This window comes from Pongo pygmaeus, chromosome 17 (genome assembly GCF_028885625.2).
Source record: "Pongo pygmaeus isolate AG05252 chromosome 17, NHGRI_mPonPyg2-v2.0_pri, whole genome shotgun sequence".
In the NCBI taxonomy this organism is placed as follows: domain Eukaryota; kingdom Metazoa; phylum Chordata; class Mammalia; order Primates; family Hominidae; genus Pongo; species Pongo pygmaeus.
In genome coordinates this window covers 64,253,433-64,278,232 of record NC_072390.2, presented here as the reverse complement: position 1 = coordinate 64,278,232, position 24,800 = coordinate 64,253,433, and the positions used below count along the sequence as shown (strand labels likewise).

General features: G+C 39.5%; 1 protein-coding gene across 6 annotated transcripts in view; it reads left to right on the top strand.

Annotated features, from left to right (window-relative positions):
* Window positions 1-24,800, top strand: part of DYM (dymeclin) — a 417,244-nt gene that overhangs the window by 22,498 nt on the left and 369,946 nt on the right. For all 6 annotated transcript variants that reach the window (XM_054460676.2, XM_063653666.1, XM_054460679.2 and 3 more), the window contains exon 2: window positions 6,865-7,057. In XM_054460676.2, the coding sequence (XP_054316651.1) occupies window positions 6,918-7,057 (140 nt within the window). In that variant the 5' untranslated portion in view covers window positions 6,865-6,917. The remainder of the gene's footprint in view (window positions 1-6,864; window positions 7,058-24,800) is intronic.

Here is a 24,800-nt window from a genome sequence, read left to right as displayed (position 1 = left end):
ATGTTTGTATATACACAGAATGTCTGTGGAATGATGCCCAAGAAACTGTGAATGTTTTCTCTGAGTTGAGAAGGTGGTTAGAAGATGGGATGGGAAGGAGACTTTTCACTGTATATCCTTTGAAGTTTTGTATTTTATACCATGAATATTACTGATACAAAAAGAATATAAAATAAACAAAAATATCTGACAAATTTTGTTAGTAGACTCTTTGATAGTATTGTTTCTCATTGTTGCTTCACCTGGTGGGAGGAGGAGGTTGATTCCAAAATCAAATTTTGTTCTCTTGAAAATTCAGCATTCATGTACTTAAACTCCTAGAGTAAAATTGCTTGCTTTTAAGTTACCACACAAAAAAAGTAAGATACTGGTCTATTTAACTGAGAACAAATTGTTATGATTCTCATTTCTTTTGATCTGGTGTCATTTTTATCCTGTTAATTTTAATGAAGCACAGAGAAGGAAAATTGAGTACATGGTAGAGCCAGGAGGACCCATACTTAAATTGCTGTCAGTAAACCAACACTCTTTGAACTAACCCACTTTCATCCATACAGTTAGAGGTGCTTATTCAGTACACTAATATTAGGCCTACAATCCTAACTGCTAATTAGCATAAGTCCCCTGATAAATAGCACATTGTAAACAAGTAGTCAAGGTCTTTTTTACTCATATGTTTAAACATATATTTTATTGAGGCATATTCAGGGTCACAGGGATTATTGGACAAATAAAAATAATTTGAAAGCTTTGGCTAAAAAGGAACTAGCAATATCCTTAAGTAGGTGGTGGAGGACAAAATCTGTTGTATACTCATCAGAGTTAATGAAATTAATGCAGAATCCCAGAGGACCCAAGAACATTACTTTTTTTGCTTTTATTGAAAAAGTTCAATTTTGCATAAAATTTGAAAGAAATAATTTATTGGGTAGCTGGGAGAGGTGGCTCATACCTCTAATCCCATTGCTTTGGGAAGCCTAGGCAAGAGGGTCTCTTGAGGCCAGGAGATTGAGATTAGCCTCAGCAACATAGCAAGACGCCCATCTCTACAAAAAATTTAAAAAAGGTAGCAGGGTGTGATGGCATGTACCTGTAATCCCAGCTACTCAGAAGGCTAAGGCGGAAGGATTGCTTGAATTCAGGAGTTTGAAGCTACAGTGAACTATGTTCATGCCACTGCACTCTAGTGTGGGTGACAGAGTGAGACTCTATCTCTAAAATAAGTAAATAAATTTATTTTGGAAAACTAGTCTAAGTGAAAGAACATTCTATAATAGGACACCAAGTAACTAGAATATGAGATCCTAATATCTCATCATGTATAATATGGATGATGAAGTAACTTAATATGTAAAAACAATCCTAGTGGTTGTGAAAGAAAGTACCTATTAGTCTGATTTGTTGGCACCTCTCTGGGACATGTAGATTCTTTTTTTGTTTGTTTGTTTTTGTTTTTTTTGAGATGGAGTGTTGTTCTTGTTGCCCAGGCTGGAGTGCAATGGCGCGATCTCGGTTCACTGCAACCTCCACCTCCTGGGTTCAAGCGATTTTCTTGCGTCAGTCTCCTGAGTAGCTGGGATTACAGACGCCCGCCACTTCACCTGGCTAATTTTTTGTATTTTTAGTAGAGATGGGGTTTCACGATGTTGGCCAGGCTGGTCTCTAACTCCTGACCTCAGGTGATCCACCCGCCTCAGCCTCCCAAACTGGTGGGATTACAGGTGTGAGCCACTGTGCCCGGCCTTGTGGTTTTAATGGAGCATTTTATGAGATTAGATTTCTCTTTTCTTAGCATATCAATTATACTTTTTTTTTTTTTTTACTGTTTTAGTGTTTACCCTAGAGTTTACAATATACATTTTCAAGCAATCCAAGATTGCTTTTAAATAATACAGTAACAACATCAGAACTTCACAGATTGTGCAATACTTTATAATAACAAAGTATTCCTAATTCCTTCTGCCTGTCTGTTGTATTTTCAGTTCACATATACATTGCTCTCCTTCATTTCACTTCTTTTTTGAGATGGAGTCATGCTCTGTCACCCAGACTGAAGTGCAGTGGCATGATCTTGGCTCACTGAAACCTCCGCCTCCTGGGTTCAAGTGATTCTCGTGCCTTAGTCTCCCTAGTAGCTGGGATTATAGGCGCACACCACCACACTCTGCTAATTTTTGTATTTTTAGTAGAGTTGAGGTTTTACCATGTTGGCCAGACTGGTCTTGAACTCCTGACCTCAAGTGATCCGCCTGCCTTGGCTTCCTAAAGTGCTGGGATTATAGGCATGAGCTACCACACCAGGCCCAAAAGTTTTTAATTTGATGAAGCCCAGTTTATAAATTTTTTTCTTTTATGGGTTGTGCTTTTTTGTTGTTGTTGTTGTTGTTGAAATCTCCATGCACCACCATGCCTGGCTAATTAAAAAAATTTTTTTTAGAGACAGGGTATTGCTATATTGCCCAGGCTGGTGTCTAACCCCTGTCCTCAAGTGATCCTCCTGCCTCAGCCTCCTGAGTTGCTGTGATTACAGGCATGATCCACTGTGTCTGGCCAGAAAATATTTTATTTTTAATCAAAGTAGTATATGGACGTGATTTTGAAAAGTCAACTAATATGACAGACTTAATATAAAAAACTGCTCTACCACCCTCGCCACTCCAGAGTCCTTTTCCACAGGGGTGGCCACTTTCTTTTTCTTTTTTTTTTTTTTGTTTTTTTGAGATGGAGTTTCGCTCTTGTTGCCCAGGCTGGAATGCAATGGTGCGATCTTGGCTCACTGCAACCTCTGCCTCCCGAGTTCAAGTGATTCTCCTGTCTCAGCCTCCCAAGTAGCTGGGATTACAGGTACCCGCCACCATGCCCAGCTAATTTTTGTATTTTTTTTTTTTTTTCAGACGGAGTCTTGCTCTGTTGCCCAGAATGGAGTGTAGTGGCAAGATCTCAGCTCACTGCAACCTCCACCTCCCAGGTTCAAGTGATTCCCCTGCCTCAGCCTCCCTAATAGCTGGGACTACAGGCACGTGCCACCACACCTGGCTAATTTTTTTTGTATTTTAGTAGACACGGGGTTTCACCACGTTGGCCAGGATGGTCTCGATCTCCTGACCTCATGGTCCGCCCGTCTCGGCCTCCCAAAGTGTTGGAATTACAGGCATGAACCACTGCGCCCAGCCTAATTTTTGTATTTTTAATAGAGATGGGGTTTCATCATATTGGTCAGGCTGGTCTCAAACTCCTGACCTCAGGTGACCCATCCGCCTTGGCCTCCCAAAGTGCTGGAATTACAGGTGTGAGCGACCGTGCCTGGCCACCACTTTAAAATCTATAAGCTGTTGCTTTTTGCTATTTACCTCCTTATTTATTTAATTTGAGACAGAGTGTCACTCTGTTGCCCAGGCTGGATTGCAGTGGCACAATCTCGGCTCACTGCAATCTCTACTTCCCAGGTTCAAGTGATTCTTGTGCCTTAGCCTCCTGAGGACCTGGGATTATGGGCATGCTCCAACATGCCCAGCTAATTTTTGTATTTTTAGTAGAGACGGGTTTTCACTATGTTGACCAGGTTAGTCTCGAACTTCTGGCCTTAAGTGATCTGCCTGCCTCGGCCTTCTAAAATGTTGGGATTACACCACACCTGGCCCTACTTCCTTATTTATAACTAATAAATTTTTACTGTTTTTTGATTTACTAACCTTACGTATTTTCTATTGAGCACTACCTGTTACGGAAGATGAAGGTTTAGCACTCGTAGACCACCAATCCTGCTGCTTCTTCCGGAATCTTCTCAGTAGAGTTACCTCACAATTTTTGGTTAAATATTTAGTATTTATATCATAGTGATTATGTAAATGTTGATTACTGTTGAACTTAGTCATATACTATGATTACATGACCTTTCTTGAATAATTTGTTTTTCCCAAAGTTTGTAGTCTATACAAAATTATTTACTGTATTCTCCATATAACTATTATTCATTGCTTCCAAATTCTCCTACAGTATTGTAACATTCCACAGAATAAGGTTAGACACATCAAGTGAACTGTCAGTTCTATGCTTTCTTCTCCTGGTTGATCCGGGAGCTGTTTTGACTCTTGTCCCAGCCTGCTGCATGGCTGTGATTCTCTATACCACTGCCCTGTGTTGGATCCCCTGTTTCTTGAATTTCTTCCTTTTTCTTGGCTTGTTCCCTTATGTGGAAGGAGTACATCTTGTAGCTTCCTTGTAGGTTCCTGGGAGGTCTTTTGAATCTTGGCAAATCAGAAAATGTTTTTATTCTGCTTTCAAACTTAATTGGTAGCTTGAAAAGCTATAGATTTCTAGTTAAATTATTTCCTCTTGGCCAGGCTCAGTAGCTCACGCTTGTAATGTCAGCACTGTGGTTGAAGCCAAGGCAGAAAGAGTTCGAGACCAGCCTGGGCAACACAGTGAGACCCCATCTCTACCAAATGCAGAATATTAGCTGGGCTTTGGTGGCATGTACCTGTAGTTCCAGCTACTTAGGAGGCTGAGGCATGAGGATCCCTTGAGCCCAGGAGTTTGAGGTTACAATGAGCTATAATCACGCCACTGTACTCCAGCATTGTACTCAGCAACAGAGTGAGGCCCTGTTTCTTCAAAAAAAAAAAAAAAAAAAAAAAAAAAAAAAAAAGTTTTAATACTAGTGCTAGCTATGAATAAATCCATAATACTTTTTGCCAGTTTTAAAATCTTATAAACGAAAGCATACCATATCTATTAGGTAGCTTGCTTTTTTTTTTTTTTAAACATTTTGTATTTTTGAGATGTATCCATTTAGCTCTGTTTCATTCATTTTCACTAGTGTATTATGTCCCCTTATAATTTTGATAGCTTAAAATACTATTGTAAGTTAGGAATTTATATATTTCAGAGTATTTCTTTCTTTCTTTTTTTCTTTTTTTTTTTTTTTTTGAGACAGAGTCTTGCTCTTGTCGCCCAGGCTGGAGTGCAATGTTGTAATCTCAGCTCACTGCAACCTCCGCCTCCTGAGTTCAAGTGATTCTCCTGTCTCAGCCTCCCTAGTAGCTGGGATTACAGGTGTGTGCCACCATGCCAGACTAATTTTGTATTTTGAATAGACAGGGGGTTTCTCCATGTTGGTCAGGCTGGTCTTGAACTCTGGACCTCAGGTGATCTGCTTGCCTTGGCCTCCCAAAGTGCTGGGATTACAGGTGTGAGCCACCGCACCTGGCCTTCAGGGTATTTCTTTTATAGCATTTTCTAATTGGGCTTAACAAGCCCTACTTTAAGAAATTAAACCTTGTGATTAGCTGTCTTAATATAGAGGCTTAATTGAAGCTGAATTATTATTCAGTTGAAGTTGAATTGAGTTACTGGGGCCCCTGTCCCCTTGCAGGAAGGATGAAAGTAGTGGCTGGCCTCAGGTTCAGGGGCAGGCGATGAGGAGCCAGATCAGTATTTCTATCTCAGATTCAGAAGACCCAGCTGTCCATGTGCATCATCGGGGAAGCATCTTGCTCTCAGAATAAGCAGCTCAATCCAGCTTCCAAATTCTGACCGTGGCTTCAGAATTTGTGGAATGAGAAGGGACATGAGGAAGAAAGTGAGTCACTAATATACATTCTCACCTGACCTGAGCCACCTTTGGTCCCTGAGCCCATGTAGTTTCCTTTCATTGTGATGGTAATTTTAAAATAGTATAATGTATTATTTATCTTATCACCATTTTATTATTCAATGGGAGACCTTTTCTGAACAAATCAAGATAAAACATGATCTAAAACTATGTTAAGTGTGATTTAAGGAAGACAGTGATTCATATTTGTAACTAAACTATTAGTTTTCTTCCCTTAGTGACTGAGAACAACCAATACTGACTTTTGAAGAGCCTTGTGGATACTGCTTATTTATTCACTCCCTTGTTCCTTCAACATACTGCTTAGGGAATTTTTTACATGCTAGTCTAGAGAGTGGGCATAGAAAGATGAATAAGATAATTCCTGTCATAAAAATGTGCATGGTTTAGGGGAAGAGGCATATCAACAAAAACTACATATGTGCCCTACAGCAGAATGAGAGAAACATTAAATGTGATTCCTTTGTAATTGGGATCTCTTTCACTTGAAGTGGGTAATTCAGGTTTGTCCCTATGACCCCCATAAGTAGAAGTAGCACATGGTAATTACTTGAGCTATGTTCCCTTCCTTGTACATTCAAGCCATCCAGATTTCTGTATTTCTTTGTCACCATTGTTTTCGTTGTAAAACAGCTTCATTTTCAGACTAATTATAAGTTACCATTATTATGATTTTGCTTTGAGATATTTTCTTGGGTAGAGCTATGCCCATCCTAAGATACATGGTACAAGTACAATACAGATTTGGATTTTTGTGTTTGTATTGGCTAAGACAGGTGTTAGCTCCATATTTCTTTCTTTTTTTTTTTTTTGAGATGGAGTCTTGCTCTGTCGCCAGGTTGGAGTGCAGTGGCGCCATCTTGGCTCACTGCAACTTCTGCCTCCTGGGTTCATGTGATTCTCTTGCCTCAGCCTCTTGAGTAGCTGGGACTACAGGTGCGCACCACCATGCCCAGCTAATTTTTGTATTTTTAGTAGAGACGGGGTTTCACCATGTTGGCCAGGATGGTCTCAATCTCTTGACCTCGTGATCTGCCCGCCTCGGCCTCCCAAAGTGTTGGGATTACAAGCGTGAGTCACCATGCCTGGCCTAGCCCCATATTTCTTGTAACTTTGTATCTGATGTCTAATATATTTATAAATACAGAAAGATGTGATTTTCTTTAGTACGTTTATAGTTTTTTTATAGGTAGACAAAGCCTGATGACTTTTGAACAAGTTTAAAGTTTTTTTATTTTTATTTTTTATAGGCTGTCTTTTGGAAATGCAGGTTTAAGGACAAACTATCTGCTTAAGCTAGAAGATGGGATCGAATAGCAGCAGAATTGGCGATCTTCCTAAAAATCAGTACTTGAAAAAGTTATCAGGCACGGAATCCATCTCTGAGAATGACCCGTTCTGGAATCAACTTCTCTCGTTTTCTTTCCCTGCACCAACTAGCAGGTAAGAGATTGCCTGGAGATTGAAAATTTGAATAGAGGGCCATATCAACTTGTGTGGTATGCTGATTAAAAAAAAAATTTAGAAATGTTCTGTCTATCTAGTCTATCTGTCATACATAGATCAGTAGAAAATCCAAAAGATTTGAAAGTAGAAAATAAGCTTTTCTTTTTACCCAACTCAGTAGCCACCTCCCTTCTCTAGAGGTGATCACTGGTAGCAGTTTATTTTGAATCGTTCTAGAGATAATATAGGTTACTTAAGCATATATCCCATATAGTTTCACAAAATTGTTTAAATACAAATGGTAGCATACTACACATACTATTCTGTCCCTTGCCTTTTTTCCCACAGTTAAGTAAAATATATCTTGTATATGTGGCACATATGTAACTTCCTTATTCTTTTTAATGGCTGTGGAGTATCTGTAGAATATATTTAATTGATTTTTCTGTTGATGAACATTTACATTGTTTCCAGTCTTTGTGATAACAGTTACTGCCACATACATCATTTCTCATACACACAAATATATCTTTAGTATAAATTTCTTGAAGTAGAATTGCTGGGTCAAAGTGTATGTGCATTTGCAGTTTAGTAGCTATGCCAAATTGTGCTCCATGGAAGTTGTAGCAATTTACACACCTACCAGCAATGCATGAGAGGTGTGTTTCCCCATATCTTTGTCAGTTTGATGCATTTTTAGACCTTTGACCTTTGCCAGTTTCAGAGGTGAAAAACAATATCTCATTTTTAATTCTATTACAAAAACTGACAGACAATAATAATGTAGAATGAATAGAATATTGAATTCCCGTACACTCAATAACTAGATTTAAAAAATTTTTATTTACTTTTTAAGAGCTTTATTATGATAGGCAGAATAGTAGCCCCCCAAAGATGTCCATGTCCTTGTCTGCAGAATCTGAATATGTTACATTACATGGCAAAGGGGAATTAAAGTAGCAAAAGGTATTAAGGTTACTAATCAGCTGACCTTAAAACAGGGAGATTATCTTGGATTATCTGGGAAGGCCAGATAACTTGAAAGTGGAAGAGGGAGGTAGAAGAGAAAGTCAGATGTGATGTGAGGAGGACTCAACCTGACCTTGCTGGCTTTGAAGACGGTAGGGAGGTCATGAGCAAGAAATATGAGCAGCTTCTAGAAGCTGGCAGAGGTAAGGATGCAGATTTCCCTCTCGAGCCTTCAGAAAGGAATGCAGCCTTATTGACATCCTGATCTTAGCTCATTGAGTGTCAGACTTCTGACCTACAGAACTGTAAGATAATAAATTTGTGTTGTTCACACCACTAAATTTTGATAACTTTTGTAGTGGCAATAGAAAAATAATACACTTTTTGAGATATGTTTCATATATCATGTAATTCACCCATTTAAAGTGTATTATTCAGTGTTTTTATTCACAGAATTGTGTAACCATCACCAATTTTAGAACATTATCATCCCAGAAAGGAACCCTATCCCATGCCCATTAGCAGACGCTCCCCCAAACTCTAGATTGCACTAGCAACCACTTATTTATTTATTTATTTTTTGAGAGGGAGTCTCAGTCTGCTAGAGTTCAGTGGCGTGATGTCTGCTCACTGCAAACTCTGTCTCCTGGATTCAAGCAATTCTTCTGCCTCAGCCTCCCGAGTAACTGGGCTTACAGTTGCATGCCGTCATGCCTGGCTAATTTTTGTATTTTTTGTGGAGATGAGATATCACCATGTTGGCCAGGCTGGTCTCAAACCCCTGACCTCAAGTGATCCACCTTCCTCAGCCTCCCAAAGTGCTGGGATTACAGGCGTGAGACACTGCGTCCAGCCACTAATTTAATAACTACTACTAACTTCGCCACTTCTAGACATTTCATGTAAATGGAATTGTAACAATAGGTGGTCTTTTGTGACTGGCTTCTTTCTTTTTTTTTTCTTCTACTTTTTTAGAGATGGGGTCTTGCTCTGTTACCCAGGCTGGTCTTGAACTCCTGGGCTCAAGCAATCCTCAGCACCCCAAAGTGCTGGGATTAGAAGCGTGAGCCACTGCGCCCAGCCGTGACTGGCTTCTTTCACTGAGTGTAATACTCATACATGTTGTAGCATGCACCAGTACTTGCATTCCTTTTTTTCTTTTTTTTTTTTGAGACAAGGTCTCACTCTGTTGCCCAGGCTGGATTGCAGTGGTGCGATCGTAGCTCACTATAGCCTTGAACTCCTGGGCTCAAGTGATCCTTCCACTTCACCTTCCCAAGTAGCTGGACCGCAGGCATGCACCGCCATGCCTGGCTGCTTTTTAAAAAATTTTTTGTAGACACAGGGTCTTGCCATGTTGCCCAGGCTGGTCTTGAACGAACACCTGGCCTCAAGTGATCCTCCTTCCTCTGCCTCTGAAAGTGTTGGGATTATAAGCATGAGCCACTGGACCCAGCCTCCATTCCTTTTTATTGCTGAGTGATACTCCATTGTATGGATATACTGCATTTTGTTTGTCCCTTCAGAAATTAATAGACATTTGGATATTGTTGAGTGATACTCCATTGTATGGATATACTACATTTTGTTCATTCAGAAATTAATAGACACTGGGTTGTTTCTATATTTTGTTCATTATTGTTTTTTAAGTATCTTAAAGTCTTTTTTTTTTAACATAACCATAATACCATTATCACACCTAATAAAATTAACAATAATTTCTGCTACCCAGTTCATATTTAAATTTTTCCATATTTAAATTTTAATTTAATTTAAATTAAAGTTGTTTTAATAGTTTATTACAATTAGGAACCAAATAAGGTGCATATGTTGCACTTGATGGTTCTTGTTCTTAAATGTCTTTGAATGTAGAATATGGGTATCCACTTCCCACCCTTGCCACTATTTTTTTCCTTCATGTCATTTTTAAAACAAATTGTGTCAGTTTTTCTGTAGAATGTTCCATCTTGAGTATTTATCTGATTGTTTCTCACACCTTGTAACTTGTTCTTTTATTCCATATATTTCCCGTAAATTGGAAATTTAAAAGCTTGATAAAATTTAGGTTAATCATTTTTGGTAAGGTATTCCATATGTAGAAAAAGTGTGTTTTATACCAGTTATCATGCTAAGATTGATCAGAGTTTTGAGTGTATTTTCGCATCTATTGATTTTTGCCTGAATCACCTTTTTTATAAGAGGTTACAAAATGGTAATATTTCTAATTTGGTCATTTCTACATTTAATAACTGGAATTCTTCTGTAAGGAGGACTTTACATCATCAATTAGGTTATATAAAATATAGTTCTTACTATGTTTATTACTAATTAAAGGTAAGCACTTCAGTTTTTTTCTTTACCAGTTTTCAGGAAGGGGTTGGTGTAATCGTGACAAAGAAGTCTATACTTCTCATTTTCCTTTACCTCAGAAGTAGAGGGCCTATTTCTCTGTCTTTTGAGGGTAAATTCACACACACACACACACGTTTTTCAGTGTGAATAATAGCAGTCGTTTTTCTTTTTGATACCCAGTTCAGCAAGTTTTGGATAGTGGTCCTTATGGTTTTATTTGCCTTTCTTTAATAATTAAGGTTGTGTTTATTTTCATATGTTTAAGGGGTATTGGTATTTCCTTTTCCGTGAAATGTTTATATCTTTTGGCAATAAATTTTAATTTTTTTATTATTATTTTTTATTATACTTTAAGTTCTAGGGTACATGTGCACAACATGCAGGTTTGTTACATATGTATACATGTGCCATGTTGGTGTGCTGCACCCATTAACTCATCATTTACATTAAGTATATCTCCTAATGCTATCCCTCCCCCCTCCCGCACCCCACGACAGGCCCTGGTGTGTGATGTTCCCCACCCTGTGTCCAAGTGTTTTCATTGTTCAGTTCCCACGTGTGAGTGAGAACATGCGGTGTTTGGTTTTCTGTCCTTGCGATGGTTTGCTCAGAATGATGGTTTCCAGCTTCATCCATGTTCCTACAAAGGACATGAACTCATCCTTTTTTATGGCTGCATAGTATTCCCTGCTGTATATGTGCCACATTTTCTTAATTCAGTCTATCATTGATGGACATTTAGGTTGGTTCCAAGTCTTTGCTATTGTGAATAGTGCCGCAATAAACATACGTGTGCATGTGTCTTGATAGCAGCATGCTTTATAATCTTGTGGGTATATACCCAGTAATGGGATTGCTGGGTCAAATCGTATTTCTAGTTCTAGATCCCTGAGGAATCGCCACACTGACTTCCACAGTGGTTGAACTAGTTTACAGTCCCACCAACAGTGTAAAAGTGTTCCTATTTCTCCACATCCTCTCCAGCACCTGTTGTTTCCTGACTTTTTAATGATCGCCATTCTAACTGGTGTGAGATGGTATCTCATTGTGGTTTTGATTTGCATTTCTCTGACGGCCAGTGATGATGAGCATTTTTTCATGTGTCTATTGGCTGCATAAATGTCTTCTTGTGAGAAGTATCTGTTCATATCCTTTCCTACTTTTTGATGGGGTTGTTTGATTTTTTCTTGTAAATTTGTTTAAGTTCTTTGTAGATTGTGGATATTAGCCCCTTGTCAGATGGGTAGATTGCAAAAATTTTCTCCCATTCTGTAGGTTGCCTGTTCCCTCTGATGGTAGTTTCTTTTGCTGTGCAGAAGCTCTTTAGTTTAATTAGATCCCATTTGTCAATTTTGGCTTTTGTTGCCATTGCTTTTGGTGTTTTAGACATGAAGTCCTTGCCCATGCCTATGTCCTGAATGGTATTGCCTAGGTTTTCTTGTAGGGTTTTTATGGTTTTAGGTCTAACATTTAAGTCTTTAATCCAACTTGAATGAATTTTTATATAAGGTGTAAGGAAGGGATCCAGTTTCAGCTTTCTACATATGGCTAGCCAGTTTTCCCAGCACCATTTATTAAATAGGGAATCCTTTCCCCATTTCTTGTTTTTGTCAGGTTTGTCAAAGATCAGATGGTTGCAGATGTGTGGTATTATTTCTGAGGGCTCTGTTCTGTTCCATTGATCTATATCTCTGTTTTGGTACCAGTACCATGTTTTGGTTACTGTAGCCTTGTAGTATAGATTGAAGTCAGGGAGTGTGATGCCTGCAGCTTTGTTCTTTTGGCTTAGGGTTGTCTTGGAAATGCACCTCTTTTTTGGTTCCACATGAACTTTAAAGTAGTTTTTTCCAATTCTGTGAAGAAAGTCATTGGTAGCTTGATGGGGATGGCATTGAATCTACAAATTACCTTGGGCAGTATGGCCATTTTCACGATATTGATTCTTCCTATCCATGAGCATGGAATGTTCTTCCATTTGTTTGTGTCCTCTTTTATTTCGTTGAGCAGTGGTTTGTAATTCTCCTTGAAGAGGTCCTTCACATCCCTTGTAAGTTGGATTCCTACGTATTTTATTCTCTTTGAAGCAATTGTGAATGGGAGTTCACTCATGATTTGGCTCTCTGTTTGTCTGTTATTGGTGTGTAGGCTTGCTTGTGATTTTTGCACATTGATTTTGTGTCCTGAGACTTTGCTGAAGTTGCTTATCAGCTTAAGGAGATGTTGGGCTGAGATGATGGCGTTTTCTAAATATACAATCACATCATCTGCAAACAGAGACAATTTGACTTCCTCTTTTCCTAATTGAATGTCCGTTATTTCTTTCTCCTGCCTTATTGCCCTGGCCAGAACTTCCAACACCATGTTGAATAGGAGTGGTGAGAGAGGGCATCCCTGTCTTGTGCCAGTTTTCAAAGGGAATGCTTCCAGTTTTTGCCCAGTCAGTACGATATTGGTGGTGGGTTTGTCATAAATAGCTCTTATTATTTTGAGATACGTCCCATCAATACCAAATTTATTGAGAGTTTTTAGCATGAAGGGCTGTTGAATTTTGTCAAAGGCCTTTTCTGCATCTATTGAGATAATTATGTGGTTTTTGTCTTTGGTTCTGTGTATATGATGGATTACGTTTATTGATTTGCATATGTTGAACCAGCCTTGCATCCCGGGGATGAAGCCCATTTGATCATGGTGGATAAGCTTTTTGATGTGCTGCTGAATTTGGTTTGCCAGTATTTTACTGAGGATTTTTGCATCGATGTTCATCAGGGATACTGGTCTAAAATTCTCTTTTTTTTGTTGTGTCTCTGCCAGGCTTTGGTATCAGGATGATGCTGGCCTCATAAAATGAGTTAGGGAGGATTCCCTCTTTTTCTATTGATTGGAATAGTTTCAAAAGGAATGGTACCAGCTCCTCTTTGTACCTCTGGTAGAATTCGGCTGTGAATCCATCTGGTCCTGGATTTTTTTTGGTTGGTAGGCTGTTAATTATTGCCTCAATTTCAGAGCCTGTTATTGGTGTATTCAGGGATTCAACTTCTTCCTGGTTTAGTCTTGGGAGGGTATATGTGTCCAGGAATTTATCCATTTCTTCTAGATTTTCTAGTTTATTTGCGTAGAGGTGTTTATAGTATTCTCTGATGGTAGTTTGTGTTTCTGTGGGATCATTGGTGATATCCCCTTTATCATTTTTTATTGCATCTATTTGATTCTTCTCCCTTTTCTTCTTTATTAGTCTTGCTAGTGGTCTATCAATTTTGTTGATCTTTTAAAAAAACCAGTTCCTGGATTCATTGATTTTTTTGAAGGATTTTTTGTGTCTCTATCTCCTTCAGTTCTGCTCTGATCTTATTTCTTGCCTTCTGCTAGGTTTTGAATGTGTTTGGTCTTGCTTCTCTAGTTCTTTTAATTGTGATGTTAGGGTGTCAATTTTAGATCTTTCCCGCTTTCTCTTATGGGCATTTAGTGCTATAAATTTCCCTCTACACACTGCTTTAAATGTGTCCCTGAGATTCTGGTAAGTTGTGTCTTTGTTCTCATTGGTTTCAAAGAACATCTTTATTTCTGCCTTCATTTTGTTATGTACCCAGTAGTCATTCAGGAGCAGGTTGTTCAGTTTCCATGTAGTTGAGTGGTTTTGAGTGAGTTTCTTAATCCTGAGTTCTAGTTTGGTTGCACTGTGGTCTGAGAGACAGTTTGTTATAATTTCTGTTCTTTTACATTTGCTGAGGAGTGCTTTACTTCCAACTATGTGGCCAATTTTGGAATAAGTGCAATGAGGTGCTGAGAAGAATGTATATTCTGTTGATTTGGGGTGGAGAGTTCTGTAGATGTCTATTAGGTCTGCTTGGTGCAGAGCTGAGTTCAATTCCTGGATATCCTTGTTAACTTTCTGTCTCATTGATCTGTCTAATGTTGACAGTGGGGTGTTAAAGTCTCCCATTATTATTGTGTGGGAGTCTAAGTCTCTTTGTGGGTCTCTAAGGACTTGCTTTATGAATCTGGGTGCTCCTGTATTGGGTGCATATAAATTTAGGATAGTTAGCCCTTCTTGTTGAATTGATCCCTTTACCATTATGTAATGGCCTTCTTTGTCTCTTGTGATCTTTGTTGGTTTAAAGTCTGTTTTATCAGAGACTAGGATTGCAACCACTGCTTTTTTTTGTTTTCCATTTGCTTGGTAGATCTTCCTCCATCCTTTTATTTTGAGCCTATGTGTGTCTCTGCACGTGAGATGGGTTTCCTGAATACAGCACACTGATGGGTCTTGACTCCTTATCCAGTTTGCCAGTCTGTGTCTTTTAATTGGAGGATTTAGTCCATTTACATTTAAAGTTAATATTGTTATGTGTGAATTTGATCCTGTCATTATGATGTTAGCTGGTTATTTTGCTCATTAGTTGATACAGTTTCTTCCTAGTCTCGATGGTCTTTACATTTTGGCATGATTTTGCAGCGGCTGGTACCGATTGTGCCTTTCCATGTTTAGTGCTTCCTTCAGGAACTCTTTTAGGGCAGGCCTGGTGGTGACAAAATCTCTCAGCATTTGCTTGTCTGTAAAGGATTTTATTTCTCCTTCATTTATGAAGCTTAGTTTGGCTGGATATGAAATTCTGGGTTGAAAATTCTTTTCTTTAAGAATGTTGAATATTGGCCCCCACTCTCTTCTGGCTTGTAGAGTTTCTGCCGAGAGATCTGCTGTTAGTCTGATGGGCTTCCCTTTGTGGGTAACCCGACCTTTCTCTCTGGCTGCCCTTAACATTTTTTCCTTCATTTCAACTTTGGTGAATCTGACAATTATGTGTCTTGGAGTTGCTCTTCTCGAGGAGTATCTTTGTAGTGTTCTCTGTATTTCCTGAATTTGAATGTTGGCCTGCCTTGTTAGGTTGGGGAAGTTCTCCTGGATAATATCCTGCAGAGTGTTTTCCAACTTGGTTCCATTCTCCCCATCACTTTCGGGTACACCAATCAGACGTAGATTTGGTCTTTTCACATAGTCGCATGTTTCTTGGAGGCTTTGTTCATTTCTTTTTATTTTTTCTCTAAACTTCTCTTCTCGCTTCATTTCATTCATTTGATCTTCCATCACTGATACCCTTTCTTGCAGTTGATTGAATCGGCTACTGAAGCTTGTGCATGCGTCCCATAGTTCTTGTGCCGTGGTTTTCAGCTCCATCAGGTCATTTAAGGTCTTCTCTATGCTGTTTATTCTAGTTACCCATTCGTCTAATCTTTCTTCAAGGTTTTTAGCTTCTTCGCGATGGGTTCGAACATCCTCCTTTAGCTCGGAGAAGTTTGTTATTACCGATCTTCTGAAGCCTTCTTCTCTCAACTCGTCAAAGTCATTCTCTGTCCAGCTTTGTTCTGTTGCTGGCGAGGAGCTGCATTCCTTTGGAGGAGAAGAGGCGCTTCGATTTTTAGAATTTTCAGCTTTTCTGCTCTGGTTTCTTCCAATCTTTGTGGTTTTATCTACCTTTGGTCTTTGATGATGGTGACGTACAGATGGGGTTTTGGTGTGGATGTCCTTTCTGTTTGTTAGTTTTCCTTCTAACAGTCAGGACCCTCAGCTGCAGGTCTGTTGGAGTTTGCTGGAGGTCTACTCCAGACCCTGTTTTCCTGGGTATCAGCAGCAGAGGCTGCAGAACCGCAAATATTGCAGAACAGCAAATGTTGCTGCCTGATCGTTCCTCTGGAAGCTTCGTCTCAGAGGGGCACCTGGTGGTATGAGGTGTCAGTCGGCCCCTACTGGGAGGTGCTTCCCAGTTAGGCTCCTCAGGGGTCAGGGATCCACTTGAGGAGGCAGTCTGTCCATTCTCAGATCTCAAACTCCGTGCTGGGGGAACCACTACTCTCTTCAAAGCTGTCAGACAGGGACGTTTAAGTCTGCAGAAGTTTCTGCTGCCTTTTGTTCAGCTATGCCCTGCCCCCATTGGTGGAGTCTACAGAGGCAGGCAGTTCTCCTTGAGCTGTGGTTTGGGCTTCCTGGCTGCTTTGTTTACCTACTCAAGCCTCAGCACTGGCAGGTGCCCCTCCCCCAGCCTCGCTGCCGCCTTGTAGTTTGATCTCAGACTGCTGTGCTAGCAGTGAGCAAGGCTCCATGGGCGTGGGACCCTCTGAGCCAGGCGTGGGATATAATCTTCTGGTGTGCCATTTGCTAAGATTGTTGGAAAAGGGCAGTCTTAGGGTGGAAGTGACCTGGTTTTCCAGGTGCTGTCTGTCATGGCTTCCCTTGGCTAGGAAAGGGAATTCCTTGCACTTCCTGGGTGAGGCGATGCCTTGCCCTGCTTCGGTTCATGGTCTGTGGGCTGCACCCACTGTCCTGCACCCACTGTCTGACAAGCCCCAGTGAGATGAACCAGGTACCTCAGTTGGAAATGCAGAAATCACCTGTCTGCTGCATTGCTCATGCTGGGAGCTGTAGACTGGAGCTGTTCCTATTTGGCCATCTTGGAACCTCCCCCCAAATTTTAATTTTTAACTTTATTGTATACAATTGGATTGGGCCTTAGAAGTTTAACTTAGTTTAAGCCAGGTGTGGTGGCTCATGCCTGTAATCTGAACACTTTGGGAGACCAAGGCAGGTGGATCACCTGAATTCAGCAGTTCAAGACCAGCCTGGTCAATGTGGTGAAACCCCATCTCTACTAAAAATACAAAAAATTAGCCGGGCGTGGTGGCGGGCGCCTGTAATCCCAGCTACTTGGGAGACTGAAGCAGGAGAATAGCTTGAACCTGGGCGGCGGAGCTTGTGGGGAGCTGAGATCGTGCCATTGCACTCCAGCCTGGGCAACAAGAGCAAGACTCCGTCTCAAAAAAAAAAAAAAAGTTTAACTTAGTTTATAATTAATCTGATGGCTTGGATTACATGTATTTTATATTGAAGTGGTTACTTATTCTTGCTTCTGAGATCCTTGGAAAATTAAAGGTGGCTGTGGATTGGTGGGAAAGGTCATACTGGGGATGAGCTATAGCATCAACAAATTTTGAAATCATTTCCTTAATCCTTGCAGAATTATTACTGAGTACTGCTGCTCATGTGATAGTGATATGACTTAGAGGAAAAGAGGGCAAAATGGAGAGCATGATTTATTGTTCAAAATAATTTTTCTTTTCACTTATGTAAATTCTAATATAATTTATAAATTTATTCCAAATTATAGTATATGGTTTTTACATTGAAATATACTAAAGTAGACTTAACTAAATAGAGATATGTACGATGTTTAAGGAATAAGGAGACTATGGTAAAAATGTCACTTCTTTTCAAATTGACCTATAGATTGAAGACAATTTGAATTAAAATTCTGAAAGCCTTGTTTTGGAAGATTGGGGGATCTTGATAAGTTTATTCTGAAATGTGTGTGAAAAAGAATAAAGAACAAGAATAACTAAAATACTTAAGAATAAGAATAAATGTATGTGTATGTACTTGATTTATGTGGAGCTGGCATTTCAGTGGGGAAAAAGATGAACTTCTCAAAAAATAGTGATGGGAATAATTTGTTAGCCATTTTTGTCTACTGTGCCAGTGCCTCACAGTTTAAGTTATTATGGCTTTATAGTTTGTTTTGTTAATTACTATTTTTACTTAAATTTTATTTTATTTTATTTTATTTTTTTAATTTTTGAGACGGAGTCTCGCTCTTTCGCCCAGGCTGGAGTGCAGTGGTGGAATCTCAGTTCACTGCGACCTCCGCCTCCCAGGTTCAAGCAATTCCCTGCCTCAGGCTTCCGAGTAGCTGGGATTACAGGTGCCTGCCATCATGCTTGGCTAATTTTTGTATTTTTAGTAGAGGCGGAGTTTCATCATCTTGGCCAGGCTGGTCTTGAACTCCTGACTTCCTGACCTCCTGATCCACCTGCCTTGGCCTCCCAAAGTGTTGGGATTACAGGCGTGAGCCACTGCACCTGGCTGCCATTCCCTTTTCTTAAATCACCCAGGTGATTTAAGAGAAACGTATAAAGGGATCTTAGAAAGTGAAAAAACTGTAAAGTAAATAAACTGCATTGTAAATCTGTGAGAGTATATTTATAAAGGTTTCTTCCCGCCCCCACCACCACAAGTGAGTTTACATGATAGAGGTTTCATTTGTGGTGTTGCATATACTTTTGGCCTGTCACTTTCTCTTTGGCACTGCCCTGCTCCTCACTGATGGTATTTGATGTGAGACCTTGGGACTGAGTAGGCTTTGAGGTAGCAGGTGGCCCCTCGTTGACAGAGTCAGGGGCCAAAATTACCTATTTCATGAATTATTCAGGGCTAAGATGAATCTCAGTAGAGGAGACTCTGAATCTAGATAATTCTGAGATTGTTCACTCTTGGAATTCTTTAGATACACATGTGCCATCTTCAAGTAAAGTCCATTTTTGTAGCCAAAAATTGATGTTTGCTGCAATTTTTAGAAATACTAATAAGGCCTTTAGGACGAATCTAATCCTTCCTTACTATTAACTATTTTTAGCATCAGAGTAATCAGATTTTGTTAGAGTTTCCAGGTATGGTTCTAAAATCTTACTTAAATTATTTAATAGTTTTTATTTTTTCACCTTGTTAAAATTAGTTGTGCAGCAAAGATCTGAAACAAAATGAAGAATAATTAAAGACTAAAGGTTAATAATATACACTGTTTTTTTCCTAAATATTTCAAACTGCTTATATGACTGATTTTATACATGTTTATAAACTATATAATAGCAAAAATGAAAAATAGACCTGTGCTTATTATATTTTGGTTCATAGGCATCTGAGGCTATGGTGTGTGTGAACATAATCGTGTGTCATGCTTATCATTGAGAACTGCTGGACCAGATGACGTATCTCTGAGTATCAAACTATTATTCATTTATTTATTTCTCAGGCTATAATAGTTAGCTGGATATACGATGCCTCTTGTCCTTAAAGGCTTATAATCTTTTTTTTTTTTTTTCAGACAGAGTTTCACTCTTGTTGCCCAGGCTGGAGTACAGTGGTGTGATCTTGGCTCACCACAACCTCCGCCTCCCGGGATTAAGTGATTCTTCTGCTTCAGCCTCCCAAGTAGCTGAGATTACAGGCATGCGCCACCATGCCCAGTTAATTTTGTATTTTTGGTAGAGATGGGATTTCTCTGTGTTGGTCAGGCTGGTCTTGAACTCTCGACCTCAGGTGATTCGCTTGCCTTGGCCTCCCAAAGTGCTGAGATTACACGCCCAGCCAGGGCTTATAATCTTATCTGTAAATAAGCAAACAAGTATGGTGAAATATGATAAAGGGTGTTATAGAAGAATTGCATTTTATGCATATGCAAACAAATATGCACATATATCCCTTCTCTTTTTTTGACAAATAATAGCATGTATATTATACACACCTTTTTCACTTTGTGCTTTTTTTCATCAGTTATATCTTGAAGAGCCTTCTATGAATTAACTTCCTCACTCTTTTTAATGGGAGGCATATATACCAAAATCAATTGGATTTACCACTTGGGTTTTACCATTTGGATTGCTTCCAGTATTTTGTTATTACATATAATGTAGCAGTGAATAGCCTTATACAAGCTGGGTGCGGTGGTTCATCCCTGTAATCCCAGCATTTTGAGAGGCTGAGGCAGGAGGATCTTTTGAGACTAGGAGTTTGAGACCAGCCTGGGCAACATGGCGAGACCCCCATCATCTCTACAAAAAATAAAAAAATTAGCTGATCTCGGTGGCTTATGCTTGTAGTCCCAACTACTTGGGAGGCTGAGTCAGGAGGATCCCTTGAGCCCAGGAGTTCAAGGTTGTAGTGACTATGATCAGGCCAATGCTCTCTCCAGCCTGGGCAACAGAACAAGACCCTGTATCAAACAACACCACCACCAACACCACCACTACCACCTTATACATATGGGTAGAAGTGACTTCTTGTACTATAAAGGAAACGTGGCCAAATGACTTTTAGTAATGCTTCCAGTTTGTGTTGAGCAGAATGGGAATCAAGTGTAACAGGTTGGGAGTGTAGAAAGTGCTTCCCAACATAGTTCATGATGTTTCAGGGTAAATTGATAAGGCTACTTGGGTCTAGAGTGGTCTGGGGCTCTGAAGGGTGTAGGGGCTCTAACTATGGAAGGCTGAACTGGGAAATAAAAATATGTCCACCTATTACCTGTTTTTGGCACACTTGTTAGAAAGCTGAGGATTAGAAGTAGGGTCCCTTGTAGGCTCTTGTTGAGTGGATTTGGAGAAAACATTGTTTCAGAGACATTATTTTTTTAAGTAGGGTGAGTAGGTGGAAAGTGCAGAAAGAAAAACTAGGGCAGGAAAACAAAATCTGAGACATCTGCAGCAATATACCTGTGATGTGCTGAAGGTCTGAATTTCTATTACTGTGTAGGAAATGGAAAGTCCTACATCTCACTCAGTAAGTGTGTGTAACCAGCTAACAGCAGTATAGAGAATAATATCTTTAAAAAGTTCTTTTGTTTTAAATTAATACTTGATTTGAGTGTTAATACTTAATGAGCTTAGAGTTCCAGATTTGAGAGCAGCTCTGAGCAGTATAGCAGCAGCCTGAATACTCTTCTCCAGAGGAATTGTTTTGCTAAAAGGTGCAGTGACTTTGGGTGAAGTGTGAAGAATGGAAACCATGTAGCATGGCAGGGGGAACATGGATTTTGGAGCCAAACTGACCTTGCCTGAGCTCCACAACTGATTAGTTTTTGAATTCAGGAAAGTTGCTTAATCTCACTGAGCCTGTTGCTGCTTTTGTAAAATGGAAATAATTAATCCCTACCATGTAGATTCGTAGGGATGATGAAACACTATCACGCATGTAAAGTGTCTGACTTTGCTCTTCTTTCAAGGAGTAATTACCAATTAGTTTACAAAGACCTAGGACTCTGTCTCGAGAGTTAGTCTAAAATATTTGAGGAATGAAAATAAGCAGCAGAAATTTAACCAATTTTCTGATGACCGCTTTATCTTGATGATTGAAAGTCCCGTGCTTCTTTTGAACCAATTGTTCTGCTGTTTTAAAAATTAAGCCAGTGATTATAGTAATAGTCATCTTTGTGTATAAACAATCTACCTTTTTTTTGAGTCGGATTTTCGCTCTTGTTGCCCAGGCTGGAGTACAGTGGCACGACCTTGGCTCACTGCAGCCTCTGCCTCCCAGGTTCAAGTGATTCTCCTGCCTTAGCCCCCAAGTAGCTGGGATTACAGGCACATGCCACCATGTCCGGCTAGTTTTATATTTTTAGTAGAGACAGGGTTTCACCATGTTGGTCAGGCTGGTCTCGAACTCCTGGCCTCAAGCAATCCACCCGCATCAGCCTCCAAAAGTGCTGCGATTACAGGCGTGAGACACCATGCCCAGCCACACCCTACTTTTTATAAAGGCTACTTTTCAGAAAACTTTACTGTGTTATAGAAATTGTATTATGTGTACTGAGCACTAGATGGTGCTCATATAAGGCAAAAAGGGCAGCTCTTGGCACAGTCACTTAAAACTCATTTTTCTGAGTACCAAAGTAATGCATGTTCATTTTTAATACTTTTAAATACAGAAAAGCACCAGGAAGGCAAAAAAAAAAAAAAAGATAAAAATAATAACAACCAAGAGTAACTTGTTAACATTATGGTGTATATCGTTTTAATTCTCTCTCATTTTTAAAATTAAAAAAAAAAATTTTTTTTTTTTTGAGAGACCCAGTCTCACTCTGTCACCCAGACTGAAGTGCAGTGGTGTGATCTCAGCTTACTGCAACCTCCGCCTCCTGGGTTCAAGCAATTCTTCTGCCTCAGGCTCCTGAGTAGCTGGGACTATAGGTGTGTGCCACGCTTGGCTAATTTTTGTATTTTTGGTAGAGACAGGGTTTTACCATGTTGGCCTGGCTGGTCTCAAACTCGTGACCTCAGGTTGAAGCAGGAGAATCGCTTGAGCCCTGGAAACAGAGGTTTCAGTGAGCTGAGGTCATGCCACTGTACTCCAGCCTGGGAGACAGAACGAAACTCCACATCAAAAAAAAAAAAAAAGTATTTTTTTGATTAATATACCTAAAAAAATTGTAATGGAGTGTCTTCCAGTTGCTAGGGACTGTTTTTAAGGACTAAAAACATGAGTGACACGGTCCCTGCTCTCATGCAGTTTATATGTTACTAGAGGAGATGAGCGATAAACAAGTGAACAAATAAATATGTTAGGTCATTTCTGGAAGTGTCAAGTGTAAGGAAGAAAAGCGAAGGAGAGTGAGGTGATGGAGAGCAATAGCTTTAGGAGATTTCTTTAGCCAGAGGGTCTCTGGGAAAGCAGCATTTGAGCAGAGACATTATGACGCCAGGGAGTGAGCCATGCATGTTTTGTGGAGAGTATTCCAGGTAGAGGGGCAGTGAGTGTAAAGACGCTGAAGCGGGAGTAAGTTCTGCTCGTTAGAAGAGCAGCAAAAGGCCCGTGTAGCAGAACAGCCAACACGAAACAAATAACATAAGGATTTGGCTGTGTGAAAGATTTTATAAGTTGTATGGTATTCCAGAGATGAGCCTGTTTCAATATCACTATTTGGGAATTGAGTCTAGTCTGCTATAATTTACTAACTATCCTATAATATGGAAAGATTTTATTCATGTATTTTTTTTATTGTGGTAAAATAAACATAAAATTTACCTTTTCAACCATTTTTAATTGTACAGTTTAAAGTACATTCACAGGGTTGTGCAACCATCCCCACCATCCCTTTCCAGAATGTTTTCATCACCTCAGATAGAAACGCCGTACCTATTAAACAATAACTTCCCATCCTCTCCCTCCAGTTTGTGGTCACCTCTATTTTTACTTTCCGTCTCTATGAATTTGACTACTCTGGGTATGTCATATAAGCGGAATCATACAATATTTGTCTTTTTGTGACTGGCTTATTTCATGTAGCATAATGCTTTCTTTTTTTTTTTTTTTTTGAGACAGAGTCTCTCTCTGTTGTCCAACCTGGAGTACAGTGGCGCGATTTCGGCTCAATGTAACCTCCACCTCCCGGGTTCAAATTGTCCTCCTGCCTCAGCCTCCCAAGTAGTTGAGATTACAAGTGTGCGCCACCATGCCTGCTAATTTTTGTATTTTTAGTGGAGACGGGGTTTCACCATGTTGGCCAGGCTAGTCTTGAACTCCTGACCTCAACTGATCTGCCTGCCTCGGCCTTCCAAAGTGCTGGGATTATAGGTGTGAGCCACTGTGCCTGGCCTAGTGTAATGTCTTCAAAGTTCATCCATGATGTAATTTCCTTCCTTAAGTCTGACTAATTACCCATTGTAGTTATATACCACATCATATAATGTTTTCTAAACTTCAGTTTGCTGTACTCTTATCCTTTAAAAGGGCTTCCATTTCTCTTTAGCATTGTTAGTTTCCACTTGTCACTTTGACTTTTCTTTCAGGGATTTTTCTTGCATGATAAAAAATTTAATTATACTGAGATAAATGATAAAATAGAATGATAAAATGATAAAAGATAATGATAATATAATTCTGCTAAAAGGATTCGCTAACATAAGCATCATTGTTACTTTACCAGTTATTTATTGAGCTGTTTGTCAGATGCTGGACCCATTGCTGTAGGCACCTCCGTTTTTTTAGTTCTATTATTGTTATTCAAGTCTATTATTCCCATGTGTGAGAGAACTGAGGCCTAGGAAGGTTGTCTAAAGCCACACAGTGAGTAGCGAGTAAGGACCAGATTTAATTTAAACCAGGTTTATTTGTCTAAGTCCAGAGAGGAATTCCGTTGACCATCATGCCACACTGTCTCCTTGGGAAGCACAGGCTAATCTGAGACCCAGTTTCACATAAGTACTAAAGAGCTGCAACATTAAATCGTATGGTAATCTTTGAGAGTAGAACCACCAGATTATATGTTCACATTTTCAAGCATTTTTCAAAGCTGCAGATCATAATCAGAGGTATCTTGAGTGCCATCATTTACAGTGATCACACAAGCTGATGGGTAATCTGTTTAGTATTTTCACCTTGCCTTGAGTAGAGTGTATCTTCTCTCTTTTTAAGCAGAGCTGCCTGAATGATCCTTTGTCAAAGTTTCTTAGTCTGTTTCCTCAGTTGACACACAGGAAGAGAGACTTCTGTTTAATTAGGTCACGTTTTTAACTGACAGAAGCAAGTGATTGTAAAATTACTTTCTTCTTTGAATCTTTGATGCCTGTCTCTGTTTCTATATTTTTAGGCTCTTTGGCACACTTTATGTTCAATTTTATTAGAACTTTTCAAGTTGAAAAATCTGCTCTGTTGTAGAGGTGGGCCTGGGATCGCTGCTAAACCATCTTCTAAATTCTGTTTTAACTTTTTCTTCGTAGGTTTGCTTGGTTGGTGACCAAAATAATGTACTAGGCTGTTTTACTCAGGGAATAAATAATTTGAGACTTTTCTTGGCATCTTATTATATTTTTCAAATTGAGGGAC